We start from the raw sequence: 18,187 nt of genomic DNA, 5'->3' as shown, positions 1-18,187 counted from the left end.
CCTTTGTTTTCTTATTTACCTTTATTTAGTATTGATTATTATTATTTTGTTATAGTTTGATTTAAATAAAGATCTCATGATCAATTTCATGGCGATCCACCAAACAGATTTTCAGATATCCGGATTGACTCTGGATTTGCTGACTGACCTGCTGCCTCCACTTCTCAAGATAGATAAATAAATAAATAAATAAATAATCAATAAATAATAAATTGTAGAATTGATTAGTACTGTTGAAGCGACAGCAGGAATAAGGCTGCTGAAAGGTCTGTTGTGTAATATCAATAAACAATAATGCATTTATTTGACTTCAGTTTGTCAATCGATATTGAATTCATTGATCTGACATCTGTGTTTATGTGTTTTATTTGCTGCACTTTTTTTTTTTTTTTTTTTACTGGCATAAAGGTTTCCACATTTGAACAAGAGTAAAATCCTTTTTTGTGATACTGAAAAAAAAAAGTTTACAGTTTAGGCATCCCCGTTCAGGTTTTTGATGCCAAAAAAAATTTACGTGTGAGCAGAGACGGCGCTTGAACTGGAGCCATTAGCTCGGAAACACAGAGGAGAGACTTCAGGTTTGATGTGACGGCTGCAAAAAGACGAGCAGGGACCGGCCTCAAAGGGAGAGCAGGTGCTTCAGAGAGGCGGCTGAAAGACGCTGCATTGACCGTGATTTCCTTAAGAAAAAAAAAAAAAATTAAAAAAAAGTCGGCTGAGCCAGTCAGGTGACGAATCAAAGTCGCCAGGATTTCGGTATCGCTGTCACCGCGGAGGCAGCCGGCGAGACGTCAAGGTCGGCCAGCCAAGAAAGCGAAAGAAGAGCCGGGCGACAGCCTCAGATGAGACGATGAATCAGGTGAACGAGGTGCTGCGGGGAGGGGGGGTGAAGCTTTTAAAACAGATTCAAGGGTGCTTGAGAGAAGCTTAAGGAAAAGAGGGATATTATTTGTCATAATTACAGGGCTTTGTTAAGCGCTCGGCTCTAATTGGCCGGCCGACACACTCAGAGGTCTGTTGTTTCAGACTGCTGTGGCACATAGTTTCATGTGACAAATCACGGTTTCACGTCACAGACCGCTGTTCCAGATCCAATCATATCACCCTATAATGAAGACGTCTGTCTGTTTGGTTCATTACTAATAAAACTAATGGTCGAAGCATGTGCCAAAAGGAGATTTCTCCCTGTTACTGCAGATGCACACTGCAGATTTTTCTGTATTTTCTTAAAAGGAATACTCCTATATTTTGGGCAAAATACCCTTTATACAAAGACAAGATACCATTTTCACCTCTGTGCATCCTGTGGTTCAGTTCCTATGGGTAGCATTTCAAGTTAGCTTAGCATAAACACTTGAAGTCTATGGGAATCGTTAGCCTGCTTCCCTCAAAGTGAGCGTAGGGGAGAGTGGGGTAATTTGTGCCAAGGGGCAAGTAGTGCCACCCCTGTTATCTAGAAAACTATAGAAGAAGTTGGTCATGTGACCATATATTTTTGAAGAGACATCCATTTCACTCATCCTGCAATGAAGGGAGACACATGGCTTTAGAGGAAAGCACATTTAAGTTCAAAAAACATTTTTTTGCCCTCCAAAGTAAAATTTCCATGATCAAGGTTTTTTGATCGCTGTGTTTGAACAATTATAGAAAACTTTGAAAACAGTTCACACAGGTTTTAGTACTGTAGTAAGCTACACCATGAGTCTATACAGTTAGCATGATGTTAGCTCAAAACAGCTGGGGGATGCATTTTTTTTCAAAATGGTGGGCCTGGGGTAATTTGTGCCAAAGGGCCTAGGGTAAGTTGTGCCAGTGGAACAACTTGTGATTATATACTATATATTACTTTATTGTATTTTATTGTTATTGTACATTGTCATCTTACCTTTGATCACTAAAACTATTCAGATTCAGATGAAGATGATTTGCAGGTGCTCATTTTGGAAGTTTTATTTTGTTCTGGGTATGTGTTCATGTGGCGCTCGGCCTCGTTATAGAAAAGTGGCCTGTGATCTTGTTAAAATAATAAATAAATGTTAAATAAATAATTTTGTATTGAATTTGTTTTGCTTTTATATAGCATTATCATTTGTGAGATTAAAATGATCTGTTTTACTTCAATTATCAATGGCGCAATTTACCCCAGTGTATTCTCTCTAATGGCACAATTTACCCGCACCGGGGGCAAATTGTGCCACAAAACCACTTTTTTTTCGAAAGCTATATTTCTCAAACAGTTTATATAAGATCCAAAGTGATTGTTCCCAGGGATGCACAACATCTTAAACTATATGTGCATATTTTAGTTGGAGGCATTACTGTAATCCCCTCGCTTTAAAGGCACTTTAAGTAAAAATTGGCACTATTTACCCCACTCTCCCCTACTGTTTCTCAAATCCACATGATCCACTGTGTAAATAAGACAGCTTCAGAGTTGCTGTAAGGTTTATTTTTTCACTCTGATGGAGCTAGGCTAACGACTCCCATAGACTTCAAGTCTTTATGCTAAGCTAACATGAAATGCTACCCACTGGAACCAAACCACTCGCTGCACAGAGGAGAAAATGGTATGAAACATCTTTTCCCAGTCTAGCTAAGGCAAGTATTTCTTTCATTTATTATGAGGAAAAAGAACATTTAGATAGTTGGTTAGATAATCAAACTTTATGAATTTGTCTTTTGCCAAAAGAAAGAGTAAGGACTGGATCATGAGTTTTTAAAGATTAAAGTGAGACAACAATTGATCAACTCTACTCTTAACAGTCTCTCTGACTCTCGAACTTTTATATTTTTGAAATCTTGCTAAACTTTTTTTTTTTTTTTTTAGTGAAATCACTTGCAGTCAACATTTCATGTCAAATGGTTAATGTATCCACATGCATTCAGTTGTGTCCTTCATCCTTTTTCCTCAAACAGTCCCAGTCTTTCTACTCCATAAGTAAGAAATAATGCACAGCGATTCAGTTTGTATCACAAAATAATTATATTTTGCTGGCTCCCGGTACATCGTGGTGTGCACTTCCAGGGCAGAGAGGTGAAGAGTTTGAGAAGAGACAGGAAAGAGTTCAAGAGCTGGTCGAGTTCAGGTGACTTTCACACACAGACTGCTGCACATCAGTGGGTCAGCTTTCCCATTCACACACATAATAAACGTCTTAAAAAAAAAACTCTCTCTCTCTCATTTCGGACTCACCGCTGTCCAATCCTTCGTAAGAGCGTGCAAAAGCAGTAGATCTACACTTTCAAAGCCAGGTTGTGGTATAACTGCAGCTTCATCTGATGTAATCGGTTCTCATTCACACGCAAAAGCAGCTGGTTTGTGTGCGACTACTTGGTTGTGGCCGCTTTTGCAAAGATGGGCAGAATCCATCAGGATAATGATAATGATATTAATGCTCTGCTGTGTCCTGTCTAATATCGCCGCTCCGTCCTTTGCAGATATAAAATTTAACGTCTTGATTTCTTCACCTGTCCACCCGCACCTGTTGATGTGACCGCCATCCACCATGACAGCAGCTCCATCTGGGGTCAGAGGTCACTGGTCACATGATTAAATCCTGTGTGCACACCTTGTTTATTTGGCAGATGCATTTGCCCTGCAATTCATCGCATTTTTTTTTTTTTTGGTCAAATATAAAGTGCATCTAACTCCACCGAGCACTTTTGGGGGATTTTATTGGACATTTGCTTTTGCTACTGAGCATTTTTTAATTCAATACAGCAAAGTGCGCATGATAAACGTGTTCATGGGAATGCGGTTGACGATACCTCATGAACATATCGGCAACTTTCCTAACTCCCTCCTCGCTTTATTCATGTGGTAATTTTTTTCTTCTTACTCAGTCCATCCTCTCCTCTCTCCTTTAATCATAATCATTCATCAATCTCTCCTCGTTATCTCTCTCTTTCTCTCTTTTTTTTTAAATCAGGACCTCAGGAAAGAAATTACAGCTGTCACATCTGCACCAACTAAATATCAGATATCATTCTTCAACCTCCCGCTTCCATCTTCTCTCCGATCTTCTCAGTTTCTGCCTCTTTCTCTCTCTCTCTCTCTCTCTGGTTGTGTGTGTTTCTGTGTGTACATATGCCAGTTTTATGTGGATCTATTCCCAAAAGTGTCACCCATGTTTTCAGGCTGTTTGTCTTGCTTTGCTGTTGCGCCGTGTTCCTCTCTCTCACTCTCTCTCTCTCTCTTATTCTCTCTCTTCCCCCATTATTTCTCTCTTGAGCTCCTCTAAGTCTTTTTGTTTTCTCTCTTTTTTTGCCTCCAAACTTTTCGTGTTTATTTTACACTCTATTTTCTGTCACCGCCCTCTCTTCATTAATCATTAACGCTTTCAATCTCTCTGTTCCCCCTTCTTTTTCATCTTTTGCGTGCCCTCTTTCGTTTCTGCTTTCCCCCTCTCCCCTCTCCCTCGCTTTCTGTCTTTTTTTCTTTTCTCTATTTCCCTTTACTCCTCTCGCTCCACCGTCTCCCTTTCCTTTTTAATCAGGTCTTCCTCCTCCACATTAATTCTGCCTCATTATATTCACCTGACTAAGGAGAATTGGGAAGTTCGCCTGCAGTCGGTCTTTTTCTCTCGGTCTCAGGTGGACGGGAACTCATTATGCTTTCCCAAATATCTGTTTAACCCAGTTACAGCACGCCTACGCAGACACGGGGCACATTATAATCTCTCAGGTTCGTCTCTTCCGCACACTTCCTGTCTTTATCAGTCACTGCCCAAGTGCAAAATCTCAGGTGCACTGTGTGTAAACTTTCGCAAGCCTTAAAATCTTTTTTTTTTCGCTTGACCTACTTTATCTACAACAACGTCGCTGCATGACTGATGTGGATTTGACTTGCAAAATCAATAAAAAGGCGACTGTTTTTGCCTTGAATCCCTTGTTAAGACTTGATGAGTCGTGCAAGATTAAGTCAGTTGTTACAAGACCGCAAATCTTTAATTTGATTAAGTTTGTCTGTACAAATTCCCCGCCTTAATATTTAAAAGGCAACATCAGAAGAGGATAGCTTCCCTTGGGCAGCCTGTTGCTCATTTCAATTTTTGTATTACCATAATAATGATAAAGTCTCACGTATGAGTGCAACACTTAATTTCATTTTTAGGGCCCGAGCACTGTCCCAGTGCGAAGCCCTATTGTATTTGTAAGGTTTTTCTCTTCTTCTTCTTCTTCTTCTTCTTATTATTACATCAATTTAACCCTTAATTTGACCCCCTTAACATGCTCAAAAACTCACCAAATTCAGCACACACACCAGGTCTGGCGAAAAATTCGATAAAATCAAAAATCGAAACCCCCCGGTGCAAAAATGGGCTCGGTAGCGCCACAGGAATGTGATAGAAAGACCAAACCAGCGCCGAAACGTAGATCTCATCAAGGCCGACATTTTTCGTGCTCGTGCCCCCCACCTAAAACCAACAGGAAGTCCGCAATTTGCATTTGAAAGTCACGTTTTCACCCAAATTTCCACTTTGCATGAAATCTATCTCCTCCCAGGGCGTTAATTTTATCGGCTTGCAAATTTCATAGATGACAGAGAACATGCTTAACAAAAGTTCAGAAGGAATTTACAGTCCTTCGAACCGTTTGGATTTCAGAAGGACGCAAAGTCTGAGTGTCCACAACCAGCGCCTCCACTTTTTCCCATGGACCCTGGTGTGCCTGCTGTGAATAAACAGGCACTTGCCCTGACAATGGGCACTAATTAGGCCCCTGGTGACTAAAGTAAAAGTCTGACAGCTTTCATTTAAAATTTCATTTGGAACTTCTTTAAAGCAAAAAAAGCAACATTTCAGCCCCTTTCACTCCTCTTGAGAGATTTTGTTCTACATAAAACTGCAGAAAATGTTATTAAATTTGCCCATAAACGGGACTTTTGAACATTGAGGAGTTTAGGAATTTGCTCGTTGAAATGCGGTGAGCCACAAGGACGACATATGATTGTATGGTATATTTAATTGATATATTTTGTATTGTACTCCAATGTTGTGGAAGAGCCTGTAACTATGTTTGACTGCATTGTCCCTGTCAAATAAATAAATAAATAAAGTAAATAAAATGTCATCTCGTGTGCATTTTTATACCTTTGAACGAAGACAGACATAAAAAGTAAAAAGTAAAAAAAAAAAAAAAAAAAAAAAACACACACCCATACCACTGTCGTAAATCACTATATCGCTCACCCAGCCACAGCATCGCATCATCACTCGTCTCCACTCAAACTAAATCATCTCGTTCGTCCACTCACCTGGCTCGCAGATGCAGGTGTGACGCTCCCATTGGTCAGAGCAGCGGCTGTGGGCGGGGCAAGGGGAGGACACACAGGGGTTGCCGACGTTGCAGCCGGTCTCCACCTTGACCGCTCTCGACGGGCGGGGCAGGGGCGGGGCATCCGGCCGCACGCCCAACCGAACACCCTGAGGAGAGGGAGAGAGAGAGAGAGAGAGAGAGAGAGAGAGAGAGAGTGAGAGAGAGAGAGGTTTATGCTCGAGTTCAACATTATTAATAAATTTACTGGGATATGAGAAAATAAAACAAGAAACTGGAGACTTTGCTAAAGGAGTAGTTCAACGTTTTGGGCAAAATACCCTGTTTCTGACTTGTTGATATGTTGAAATAAGACAACTTCAGAGCTGCTGTGAGGTTTATTTTTTCACTTTGACCGAGCTAGGCTAATGACTCCTATTGACTTCAGGTCTTTATGCTAAGCTAACACAAAATGCTGCCCATAGGAACAGAACCGATGGACGTACAGAGGTGAAAACTGCATCCAACATCTTGTCTCACTTGGAAAAAAATGATTGTATTTCATTTTATTTCTAGTTTGTTTTGTTGTTGTTTTTTAAATTATGTTGTTTGTAAATGGATTTCTTGGGATAAAGGGGCAGATTAAATAAAATTATTCTTCTTTCTGCTCCCTTTCATTCAAGATCTGGGAACATTTGTATTTATATTAAATTGTTCTTTTCTATTATAAATGAATGAAATAAAGAATAAATTTAAAAAAATTAATAAAAAAAAATTGCGCCCAAAATGTTGGACTATTCTTTTAAAAGATCGACTTGTTATTTTCCAACCAAGGCCAGATTAAAACACTGGTTCCCATCATTTATAATCATATATGGCATAACCACACCGTCAGCTTCTTGTGAGTCTTCAACACAGTCCAACATGGAAGTCATTTTCAGCCACAAAAACTTTTCTAAATGTCCTTTTTGAAAAACGGAAAACCCTTTAATCCGTCAGTCGATTGATCTCCTCATCCATCCGCCCGTCCAGGCTCACCTGTATGCATCCTCTGATCCCGTTCTGCACCTCCCCAGCGCCCAGCACTCCTCCCACGTGCAGATGTTTCACCTTCAAACCATGAATCTCGTTCCCCACTATCACCGTTCCCTGGTGGACGGAGAGAGAGAGAGAGAGAGAGAGAGGGGGAGACAGGGAAGGACAGAGATCATTGTCGTTATTAATAGCTGCATATAATCTGAACACATGGGCAAAAGGACACACAAGGCATGTGAGGCAAGTATGCCGTTATTTGAATGCATTTCTGACTTGGTGATATCTTTGATAAGAGTCATGGAAAAACTGTGTGAGGATGGTGGGATAATGGAGAAAAAGAAAGGATTACGAGGCAAGAATGTCTGACATCCTTTTGAGAAGAAAAAGGCAGATATTTATGAGTTGTTGTTTTTTTAAAAAAGTAACACTTTACAATAAGAATACAACAATTAACGTTAGTTAATGCCATAATAAACATTAAGTAACAGGTAATAAACATTAACTAATGTGTCTAAGAATCATGTACTAATGCTGTTCATGCTAAGGTATTAATTTATATGTTATTTAAGGGTTATTGTAGATATTATTAACATTAGTAAATGCCATAATAATCACTAACTAACAGTTAATTAACCATTACGGCATTAACTATTAACGTTAATTGTTGTACTCTTATTGTAAAGTGTTACCTTTTAAAATATAATTGATTTTTCCTTGCATTGATGTCTTATTAAAATAACAAACTAGAAGTCCCTTCCTTTTCCCCTCCTTATTTGCCACTAAATTAGTCAAAATGCTATGGTGCATATTAGGAGTATAGACAAATATAAAGAGAAACTGTATTTAGGTAAAGTCAGAGAATGAAAGAGGGTTCCTGTTGTATGTCAAATGTAAAATCTCCTGACTTTTACATGACTAAAGTGTTGAATTTTCAAGACTTATATTAACCTAACATGAGTTTTTCCTTTGACTAAAATGTTAAAATACTACTCAGACTCAGAGGTCTGATTAAAGTTTAATGTCCCGTTTCATTGTGAAGGGGAAGTGAACATAAAGAGAAGATGAAAAGTCGAGATACTGAACTAAGGCTCACAGATTCCCATGATTTTCCAACAATTTTGTCCCAGGAATCTTATTGGATTAGACTTCAAATTTCTCGCCAAAGGGAAAGAGGGGAAGAAAGTGAAAGGAGAAATGACGGGATGAAGTGAGAGGAACGACAGATGAAATGGCTTCACGTGTTCGTCGGATGAAAACGCCGCAGAGGAACGTCGACGTGTGACTGATAATATTGACGGTGTCTCACAGCCGTGTTGACAGGCGACTTAGACGTGAAAACAGAATCGCCGAGCTCCGTTTATCAATATTTCAAAAAGAGGATGAGATCTTAGCCGGTAAAAGGTGCTCATGGTGCAAAAATGATTTTAGAGACTAATTACCGTCTAATTGGCAGATAAAACGCCGAATAACTGCATATATTAAAAAGAGTTTTCCGGCAGCAGTTGCTCAACGCGTTGCTCGATGCACTTTGAAGATTATTTAGCCTGGTGAATGAAAAGATGAGAAGTATAGTTTGATGGTATTAGTGTGATATTAATGTGTTGTGAGAGGGAAAGCGCTTTGAAATCAACACAAAAAATAAAATAAAAATAATAAAAATTAAAAAAACAAACAAACAAGAAAAGCCCGGTGTTATGTACAAAACAGGTCGAACATTTAGGAGCCTGATTGTCCTGAGTGTGTGTGTGTGTGTGTGTGTGTGTGTGTGTGTGAGCTGGGTTCATTGAGATGCAAAATGTTTACAAACATAGGACCGGTATTCATAACATCTTATCTCATAACACGCACACACACACACACACACACCAACAGACGTCATCCAGTAGAGTTTGATATATTAATCTGTTAGAGATTAGGGAAACTATGGGATTACCAGGCCACAGCTTTAGAGACGGGACTGGGTTAGGAGAACATCTGTGTTTGTGTGTGAGTGTGTGTGAATGTGTATGTGTGTGCACGTGTGTGTGTGTGTGTGTGTGTGTGTGTGTGTGAGTGGGTTTGAAAAAGAAAAGGCGAAAGGTTACAGGGTTACCAGGTCAAGGAGTGTGAAGCTACAGTTCAGTTGCAATGGAGTTTTCAATGTGTGTGTGTGTGTGTGTGTGGTCGGGGGGAGGGGCCATTGTTGTGGGATAAAGAGAAGATGAGAAGCTGTATAAGTGAGTAATCTGACTGACGGTTCAGTTGAGTTCAGCGTCGTTCTTCAGAGGACGAACGTGAAAGAAAAACTAAAAACCTTCTCCTGTTTCTGTTCTTCCGCTCGTGCAGAGGCCCGGCGGTTTTCCCTGGAAAAGCTTCGAAAATGTTTCAGCGTTTCAAGACAACAGCAAAAGACCTGGAGACGCCCCGGAGCGAGGCTTTCTCCCCGACCGACCCGCACTGAAGCTGATAAACTTAAAGCGTGTGTTTGCTGAGGGGCGACACACAGACTGCAACAATGATCCAACACAACAAGTTATTATTCAGTCTTGTACTGCAAAAATCTCCATGTTAACACAATCTGTCAGTGGGGGAGGGGATAATCCCACTGGTTTCCAGTGCAGTTTCACTTGTTTTTTATTTTATTTATTTTTTTTTTAAGGAAATGAGTCTGAATCTGTTGAAACAAGGCAGAACGAGGCAGATCAGAGCACTGGAACCAAGAAAACAACACCTGATTGAAGAAAATTCTGGAAACGAGGTGATCAGCGTTGGAAACACGTGGGATTATCCCATCCCACTGGCAGATTTTCTTTACCTTGTCTGAAGAAAAACAAGATTTCAACACTGAGGATGACTTCTTAACATGCAGATTCTCTGTAGTGTGAGTTTTGTCTCATATGTTAAGTTTAAAAAAAGCGGCAGTGGAGTACGATTATATCAACTGTTTCTCACGCAAATCTACTCATTTCAAGAATTCATCTAAATCGAGTTTCATTCTCTTTAAACTTGAGGAATGATCCGCTTTATTCTGGACTGTTTTAAGATACGGGCATCAAGAGTTTTCTGGGAAATTCCTGAAAAACTGCACCACAAATTTCACATCATGAGTGCAATTTTTGGTTTGTGTGAAGAAAAATAAAGGACCCTGGTGTGATGGAATATATTAAAGAGGTTCGGAGACTAACACTCAGCTTCATGAAATGCATTATGTCCGAGGAATAAATTGATAAATCAAGGAGAAATGGCTTTCATTATTGATTTTTTTGTTAAATTAAGTAATTAATGTAACTAATGCAATAAAGAAAAAACAGTCTATGGGCACAACTCCTCTGGCAAAAGGTCCCATCGAGTCGGGCCACGTTCACTTCAGCTTCTCTCTGCCGTAGTTTTTATACGGCAGAAACATCATGTTGGCTTCCTGCTCAACACGCAGGCCGACATAAAGTGTGCAAAACGCAGCGCGACGCCACAAAGAACCACGCTGACTTTCTGAGCTCTGTAAACACATTTGCAGCATGTCAGATGTTCACTCCACTATGCCGCTCCTGTCCTTGACAGCGTATTGTTGAAGCTACCTCGCTGAGCATAATATCTGGCATAATAAGCCGCGTAACGTGTCTCATAACAGCCACACAGGCGGGAGCGGCAGCAGTGAAAGAAGCAACATCTCGCCTCGCGTCCTCCATTCAAACACATTTCCAGTGTAAGTCCCACCTTTGTGCCGAGCACAGAAACGCCACACGAAGGGGCAAAGTGCGTCTCCAGGTCACCAGAATATCTGCTGGTCGCAGCGCTGCACGCCAAAGTGTTGAAACTGAATTTGAGATTGAATGTCTTGCTAACTGCCGACGGATTTCGCCTCCTTGAGGTGGGAGATATTCAGGATTAGAGGATCTTAGAAAGGATTTCTCTTCTCTTCATTAAATTAATTGCTTTACAAGTCTGATTTAACTCCTCTATCAGTCACACTTGATCTCACCTTCCATCTGGAGATCTGCATCTTTTTTAAGATCTTTTTAAAGCTACCTGAGTTTGAATTCGATTTGAAGGCGACTTTAAAAACAAAAATAAACGTCGGTGATTAAAGATGAGAAATGAGTGAAAAGACAAGAGGAAAGAAAAGTGTTAAGGGACATGAACTCAAAGGTTGTTATCTGTTTAGTGAAGCAGATAACAACCTCGTTCTTTATTATTGTAATTTAAGTGTGGATACGGAGGGCAAACAGCCCAGGGACTACAGGGGGAAAAAAGTCTCTAATAAATGATAATTTAAGTCATTTTAATATTTTTTAGGTATTAAAATAGACAATCAAATTTAGCAAAACTCTCCAAGATAACTCCTTTTCAAACTTGCTCAGACTTAGAAGTCGTGGATGCCCAGTTTAATTAGATTCGTCTGCTATCCTTAGAAACCCCGCCCGGCTGCCTTGTCCTGGGCTTTTATTCGGGGCTCTCACCTGAAACAGGCCGAAGTCGAGCCGCAGCGTGGCGACGTAACGCGTCTCGCGGCCGCTGCGAACGTCTCGCAGCTCCAGCTGGAGGTCGTGCCACCGGCCGTCCGCCACCTGAACCTGATCCAAGCGCAGCCGCACCGGCCTGGTGGACCCCCGGGTCACAGAGAACACCAGCTGACCGTTTATCACCTGGGAGAGAGAGAGAGAGAGAGAGAGAGAGAGAGAGAGAGAGAGAGAGAGAGAGAGAGAGAGAGAGAGAGTCACACACTCGTAGAGCCCAAAAGAAAAGACAGAGACAGTGTAGGTGTGTTTACCATCAGTCGCTGAAAGTGATGGGGGAAAGAGACTGAGGAGTATGTGTATGTGTCTCTCTCTCTCTCTGTGTGTGCCTGTGTGTGCCTGTGTGAGTGTGTGTGTGTGTGTGTGTGTGTGGGAGTGAGAAATCCACTGTCTGGCTGTACTCCTGCCAAGACGCTGCTGTTTTCTCTCCGTCTCTGGAAGCGCCATTAGCGTTTTGTTCTGCGCTTCCTTGAACGGACAAAACAGGCATTCTGACATTTTTCATCTCAGAGCGAGGCTGCCAGATGTAGCGCTTTAAAATCAATAAAACATTACCGCATTCATTTTGAGACATTAGCATGATTAAAAAAAAAAAAAAAAAAAAAAAAACAAGGCCGCCGCCAAGAAGGCTGGCAGCCTCCTCCAGCCTCTGCACAGCCTTTTACTCTGTGCCACCAGGTCGGATTTCTGCCTTTTTTTTTTTGTTTTTTTGTTTGTGTTTTTTGAGATTCCAGCAGCGGCAGATGGCAGAGGGAGTGAAAGGCCGATGGCAAAACAATTCCAAGATGTTTATCCTCTACAGTAAAGCCAAAGAGAAAGCAAATTCATGCACAGCCACACCAGGAAGTGGAAGCACAGAGAGGGCAAGAAGCAGCCTCCTGTTTGTTTTCCACAGGAAGCAACAGGTTTAGTCTGGGAAACTAATTTGGAGAAACCCTTAAGTGATTTTGCCCTCAAGTCACTTCCATCTCTTTTCCACCAACACAGTGCCGGTGCATAAGTCTAGAACTGGTTCCATGCATTTGCACTGAAAAAAAAAAAAACAAAAAAGCCCTGGTGCCGGTGCTAAAAAGCTGGCACCGACACGGCTCCACAAAACTGCTGGTCAGACGCATTGCTGACACTCTGGATCCCCACAGAAATCACCAGGCTCTCCACCGATCTGATTTTATGCAATTTGTGTGATCGGCTGTAATGTCTTAATTCGCCGATCCGATCAATGACGTCATTGTCGTGTTGAAACTTTTTGCAGATGCTCCCGTTGCTTTGTTTTATCTGTCTCATTTACTCCGAAGAAGTGCCACACCACCGCCATGTTAGTTTTGAGCCCTGTCACTACACTATGTGACGGACAGTAACGTTTTTTGAATCTTGAATCATTCACAGTCGGATTTAAAAAAAAAAAAAAAAAAAAAAGTGTCGGTGGTGTGGGACTTCTTCAAAGTGTCTGAGACAGATAATTGATGATGACAGATGATTGTTGATACTCAGTAAACAGTACATAAGTATATACAGTAAATAAACAAGTTATTTAAATAGACATATTGCTCCCTCATGTGATCGGATCGGTGATCGGTGATCGGTTTATTTAAACTCACTGATCGGCCCCAAAAATCCTGATCGTGTAAAGCCTAGAAATTACACCCAATTTCAACGCATGTCCAGTTTTGAAACCTGTCGAAATGCAGGTGAGTTCTGAAAAGGCACCGAGGCAGAACTGGCTCTGCTCCGGCTCCGGCCTGGTGGAAAAGGGAGATTAGTGGCTGTCTCTCTGCTGAGATTTTTGCTGTTATTTGTGGGCACAGACTTTTTTTTTTTTTTAAGCCAGGAGGAGACGGAGCACTTCATCAGTTTACAGTGAGAAAACTAGAAAAAATTCATAAGAGAAGCAAGACACACTATCAGCCAATCACACTTTTAGATTTTGTGTAGCCGCACAGTTTTGATCGTCACGACAGATTGGACAAAGTGGAGGCAACGCTGCTGCACAGATAAAAGGTTAGCCTGCTCAACACCGTGCCATTTATGCTTGTATGTGTGTGTGTTTGTGCGTGTGTGTGTGTGTGTTTGCCCACCTGGAACACCAGGCTGGTGTACTGCCCCGCCTGTGCCTGCAGCAGCGTCCCCTCTCTGGCTCTGGTTCTGAACACGAGGCCCAGGTACCAGGGGGTGGAGATGGTCACGTCGTTCTTCAGGTCCCACCAGAGGGCGCTGTTCCCCAGGAAGCGGTGGGGGTGTGGCATCACTGAGGGGGAGGAGGGGGCGGCGTTAGAGAGAGAAATTAGGTAAGTGAACACAAATGAACGGCCTCAAGATGCCTGTTATTCATGCGATTTTGCAAAATAAAACATGTTTTCTGTAAGAAGACACAATTTTGATCGGATTTTCATTTTTTTTTTTTTTTTTGTTGTGCTTATATAAACAAAGGAGACTGTCCTCCAGCAAAAGACGCCACCATCGTTTGTTTGTACAGTAACTTATTACAACATACAGTACATTTTATAACCTTAACCGTGACCTTTTCCTAATCTTAACCATTATGACAAACCCTTTCTTAACCTAACCTAAAAAACAGCTAGCTCGATCAGGAAACTGTCCTTTGGGTCATATTAGAGATGCTTGTGTGGGTTTAACGCATTACTAATTTAGGAAATGGGTCATATTCGCGGGTTGGATTTATGTGGTTGAATGGATTGGAGGACTATTATACCCTGATTTTGGCCACTCGCTATAGAATAAAGCCAGAGTTGTACTGCTTTTGAGCTTCTAGACAATAACACATATTTTGAGACATATCACAGCCCATATGACCTCATTAGAATATTTAAAGAAAACAAAACTAACTATATAAATACTATTGGATCAACTCAATTTAAATCTTTGCACTGGTGAAAGATTTGTACAAACAGACAAAGTGAATTTGTGAGGAAAGATTTGTAGTTGTGCTCAACAAATTGTGCACAAGCAAAACATCTGACGGCATGAACAGTTTTTGAAGAGATTAAGCGATTTAACACTCACATAGAACTCATTTCTTTTCGTAGCTCCAACTGTGAACCACAAATGTTCGATGCTTCTCTGCACGGCTGTTTGCTTAACCGAGGATGTTAAAGTCTCAAATCAAGCATTTTCTCCCAGCACACAGAAAAAAGTGACCTTTGATTTAATTCCACAAGAAGCTTTTTTTTTTTTTCTCTCTCGAAGGTTTCACTTTGTCCGTGTCAGTAAATACAAATGAATGACAGTGGCATCTTAAGGTCACTCGAGACTATGGCTATTCGTTTGTGCTTTATCACCGAGGTTTTATCCAGTTTTGGACGGAAAGTGAAGCCAGATATCAGGCTCAAGGGCACTCAGGCTCGGTCTGCTAACCCGTCCTGATATCATTCGTCTCCACGGGCTGCAGATATGATTATGTGTACGGTAAATATTCATGATTAATAGGTGGAGGTATTGATATCAGTGAAAGTAAGTAAACAAAAGGCTTGGGGGTGGAACATAATGAATATAAAAACAGGAGTTTTAGCAGAAAATGAACTGAAATCCAATTTAACTAAAAGGAGGATATTTCCTGTGGAAGTAAAAGGGAAAACAAGGAATTCATTTCTTCACTCATTCAGAGTTTTTTTTTTTTTTTAATCCATCTGCTCAGCCATCCATCCATTTAAGTATTAATTTTCCCCTCATCTTTCCATCCATCACCCGCTAATGTCTCCTTTCATCCGTCCATCCGCCCGTTCAGCCACTGACTTCTCCATCTCTGTGTCCGTGCATCCGCATAATCAGGCGTTTCACGTATACACTAACTTCACTCTCGTGCTCTAAAAGCCTATGGCTCTGATGGCTCAGCACAAAATGGAGAGTATACATTGGAAAAGGGAGCGGAAAAGTGCCGATCAGCAGTCTGACTTATTTACTTCTGTTACTGGTAAGATGACATAGCATTTCTCAGTGCTGAAGGTGAAAAAGCCAAAACTTAAAAGGTAATTTATACTTTTCTTTTATGTTATACTTTTATTCTGAAATCTAACCTATTGAACAATCATACGCAAGATAGGAAAATATTTCCAACAGGTTTAAAGGCGCTACTTGTCGCATTTTAACATCGATAAGTAATGATAGATAGATAGATAGATAGATAGATACTTTATTCATCCTGAAGGAAATTCGCAGTTTTTCAGCAGTATCCACAGATCACAAGATTAAATAAATAAAAAATAAAGAATTTGTTTAATTTTTGTACATAAAAACAAGTATTGTAGAGACTTGTTTTGCCTTGCATAAACTAAAAATATCTCATTTGCAAGTTTTATAAGACATAAGACATAAGAAGCTTTATTGTGATTGTGCTACTGAGGACACCATACAATGAAATTGAGCTGGTGCATCCCTGAGAAAAGTTAAAAGTAAGAAAATATATAGCAAATTTAAAGAAATAAAAATATATACATTATATAATAAATAAAACAAGATAAAATAAAATAGATCACTTATTGCACTGAAATAGTTATGTGTTGCTCTATGGCACAATTGGAGAATGCTTTCTGGCACAAAAAAGGAAGAAGGGAGTGAGGAACAAGCAGCATCCTCTGTGCAATAGGGGAAGGAACAAATTGATAGATAGATAGATAGATAGATAGATAGATAGATAGATAGATAGATAGATAGATAGATAGATAGATAGAATTTATTGTCTGACCCAGAAGGTGCCAGAAATTTTCCTTCAGAGTCTTCAATCAGAGTCTAAATTTTGAGAAACTGGCAACATACTCTCACTTGCTTATTGTAGTAAAACCAAGCAATCACTATTAATGTGACAGTGACATAGAGATGTTATAAATGCAACACGTGGCGCCTGAAAACATGAGGCTCATCTCACCGTGGCTGCAGTCTTTGCCTCCGAACCCGAGCGGGCAGTCGCAGGAGAAAGTCTCCCAGCTCACACTGCAGGTTCCTCCATTCTGACAGGGGTTGGACTTGCAGAAGGGGAGCTTGGCGCTGCAGCCTATCAGAGGCAATGAAGACAACGACATCACCGATGAATCAGTAACCAGAGCGAGGCTGCAATGATTTACTACCTCGAAAGATGCAGGGTGTTATATGAGATTTGCCTCACTGCACTGCAAAAAAAAAAAAAAAAGGAAACAAGTGGGATTATCTCATCCCACTGGGAGATTTTATCACTTTTGTGAAGAGAAATAAGATTTCAGTACTTGATGAGTCGAAATTACTTGTTAAGATGGATTTTTCGTTGCAGTGCATGACACAAGCGCCTCATTTTTTCAACTTGATGAAATCAGCCGACTGTTACCAAATGCAAATTTGGAGTTAATATGTGCCAAAATTACCCTCAGAGACAATCACTTATCAATTTACATCACAACTCCACTTTCACGATAGCTGAATAATTGCTTCATAACAGCAATACTGCACATTCATGAGCACCCATTCAGCGCGCACATGATTTGTGACTGAGCAGTGGTGCAGTATTTATTCAGTTTATTTCACAGCAAAATCAAAATAAGCCCGGGGACGTGAACCGAGGGCCAAATGGGTCTTTTTTTTTAAACGTCTTAAACGCGCCATGAATGCATCAAACGGCTCTTGGAAGAGTTACGGTCTGCGATGCTGACCGGGGAGAGTGCCGTTGTTGGCGATGAATCCTGCCAAGTCCAGCTGCTTGCTGTCGATGTGCAGCTCCTTCATGCAGCCAATAAACTCCCGGGTACCGAAGGGGAAGTTGTCGGGCACGTTGGGAACCCCGCCCAGAAACAGCGGACCGGTCAGATCCAGGGACCTGCGGGGACGAAAAGGAAAGGGAAGAAGGGAGGAAGGCAGGGAGGAGGGTAGAAGACAAGGGAGCATGAAAACGGGGACGAGAAAGAAAGGCAAGGGGATTAAATGACGCCGGAGATTAAAAGTGTTGTGAGAGGTAAATGTCAAGAGGAAGGAGAGACAGTGAATTAGAGGGGAGAAACGAGAGAAACGGGAAGGGAAGAAGAGAGAAAGAAAGAAAGAGAGAGAGTGAAAGGCAGCGGCGTTTAGGGGACAAAAACAGAAAACACGGGGGAAGAAAGAGAGACAGACGGAGGGGCAGATGAACAAACGATTAGGCGCGAGTTAAAGCAAACATCGAGATTGGAAGGTGGGTGACAAGGCGAGGCGGAGAAAAGAGGGAGGACAGAAAAACGAGAAAAAACGAGACGTTTTCGGGGGGGGAAAGAAGACGGAGACGGAGCGGCAGATGAACAAACGGCAGATTAAGCGGCGCGTTCCAGCAAATACCGGGAGAGAAAGCGTAAAAGGCGGGATGACGTGACAGACAGGCGGATGGAGGGCGGAAAGAGAGAGAGAAAAATGAGAGGAGGGAGACAGTAAATCTCAGTCGAGGGACTGCGCGAAGA

The 18,187-nt window shown here is 41.2% G+C and overlaps 1 protein-coding gene across 1 annotated transcript in view; it reads right to left on the bottom strand.

The window, feature by feature from the left end:
- Nucleotides 1–18,187, bottom strand: part of celsr3 (cadherin, EGF LAG seven-pass G-type receptor 3) — a 171,490-nt gene that overhangs the window by 77,674 nt on the left and 75,629 nt on the right. The window contains 6 exon segments of the mRNA XM_030056322.1: nucleotides 6,257–6,425; nucleotides 7,294–7,404; nucleotides 11,727–11,912; nucleotides 13,859–14,028; nucleotides 16,663–16,788; nucleotides 17,417–17,580. Coding sequence (XP_029912182.1) covers nucleotides 6,257–6,425; nucleotides 7,294–7,404; nucleotides 11,727–11,912; nucleotides 13,859–14,028; nucleotides 16,663–16,788; nucleotides 17,417–17,580 — 926 coding nt within the window.

This window comes from Myripristis murdjan, chromosome 7 (assembly GCF_902150065.1).
Source record: "Myripristis murdjan chromosome 7, fMyrMur1.1, whole genome shotgun sequence".
In the NCBI taxonomy this organism is placed as follows: domain Eukaryota; kingdom Metazoa; phylum Chordata; class Actinopteri; order Holocentriformes; family Holocentridae; genus Myripristis; species Myripristis murdjan.
The sequence above is the reverse complement of the archived record's forward strand: the minus strand, read 5'-3'. Positions and strand labels throughout refer to the sequence as shown.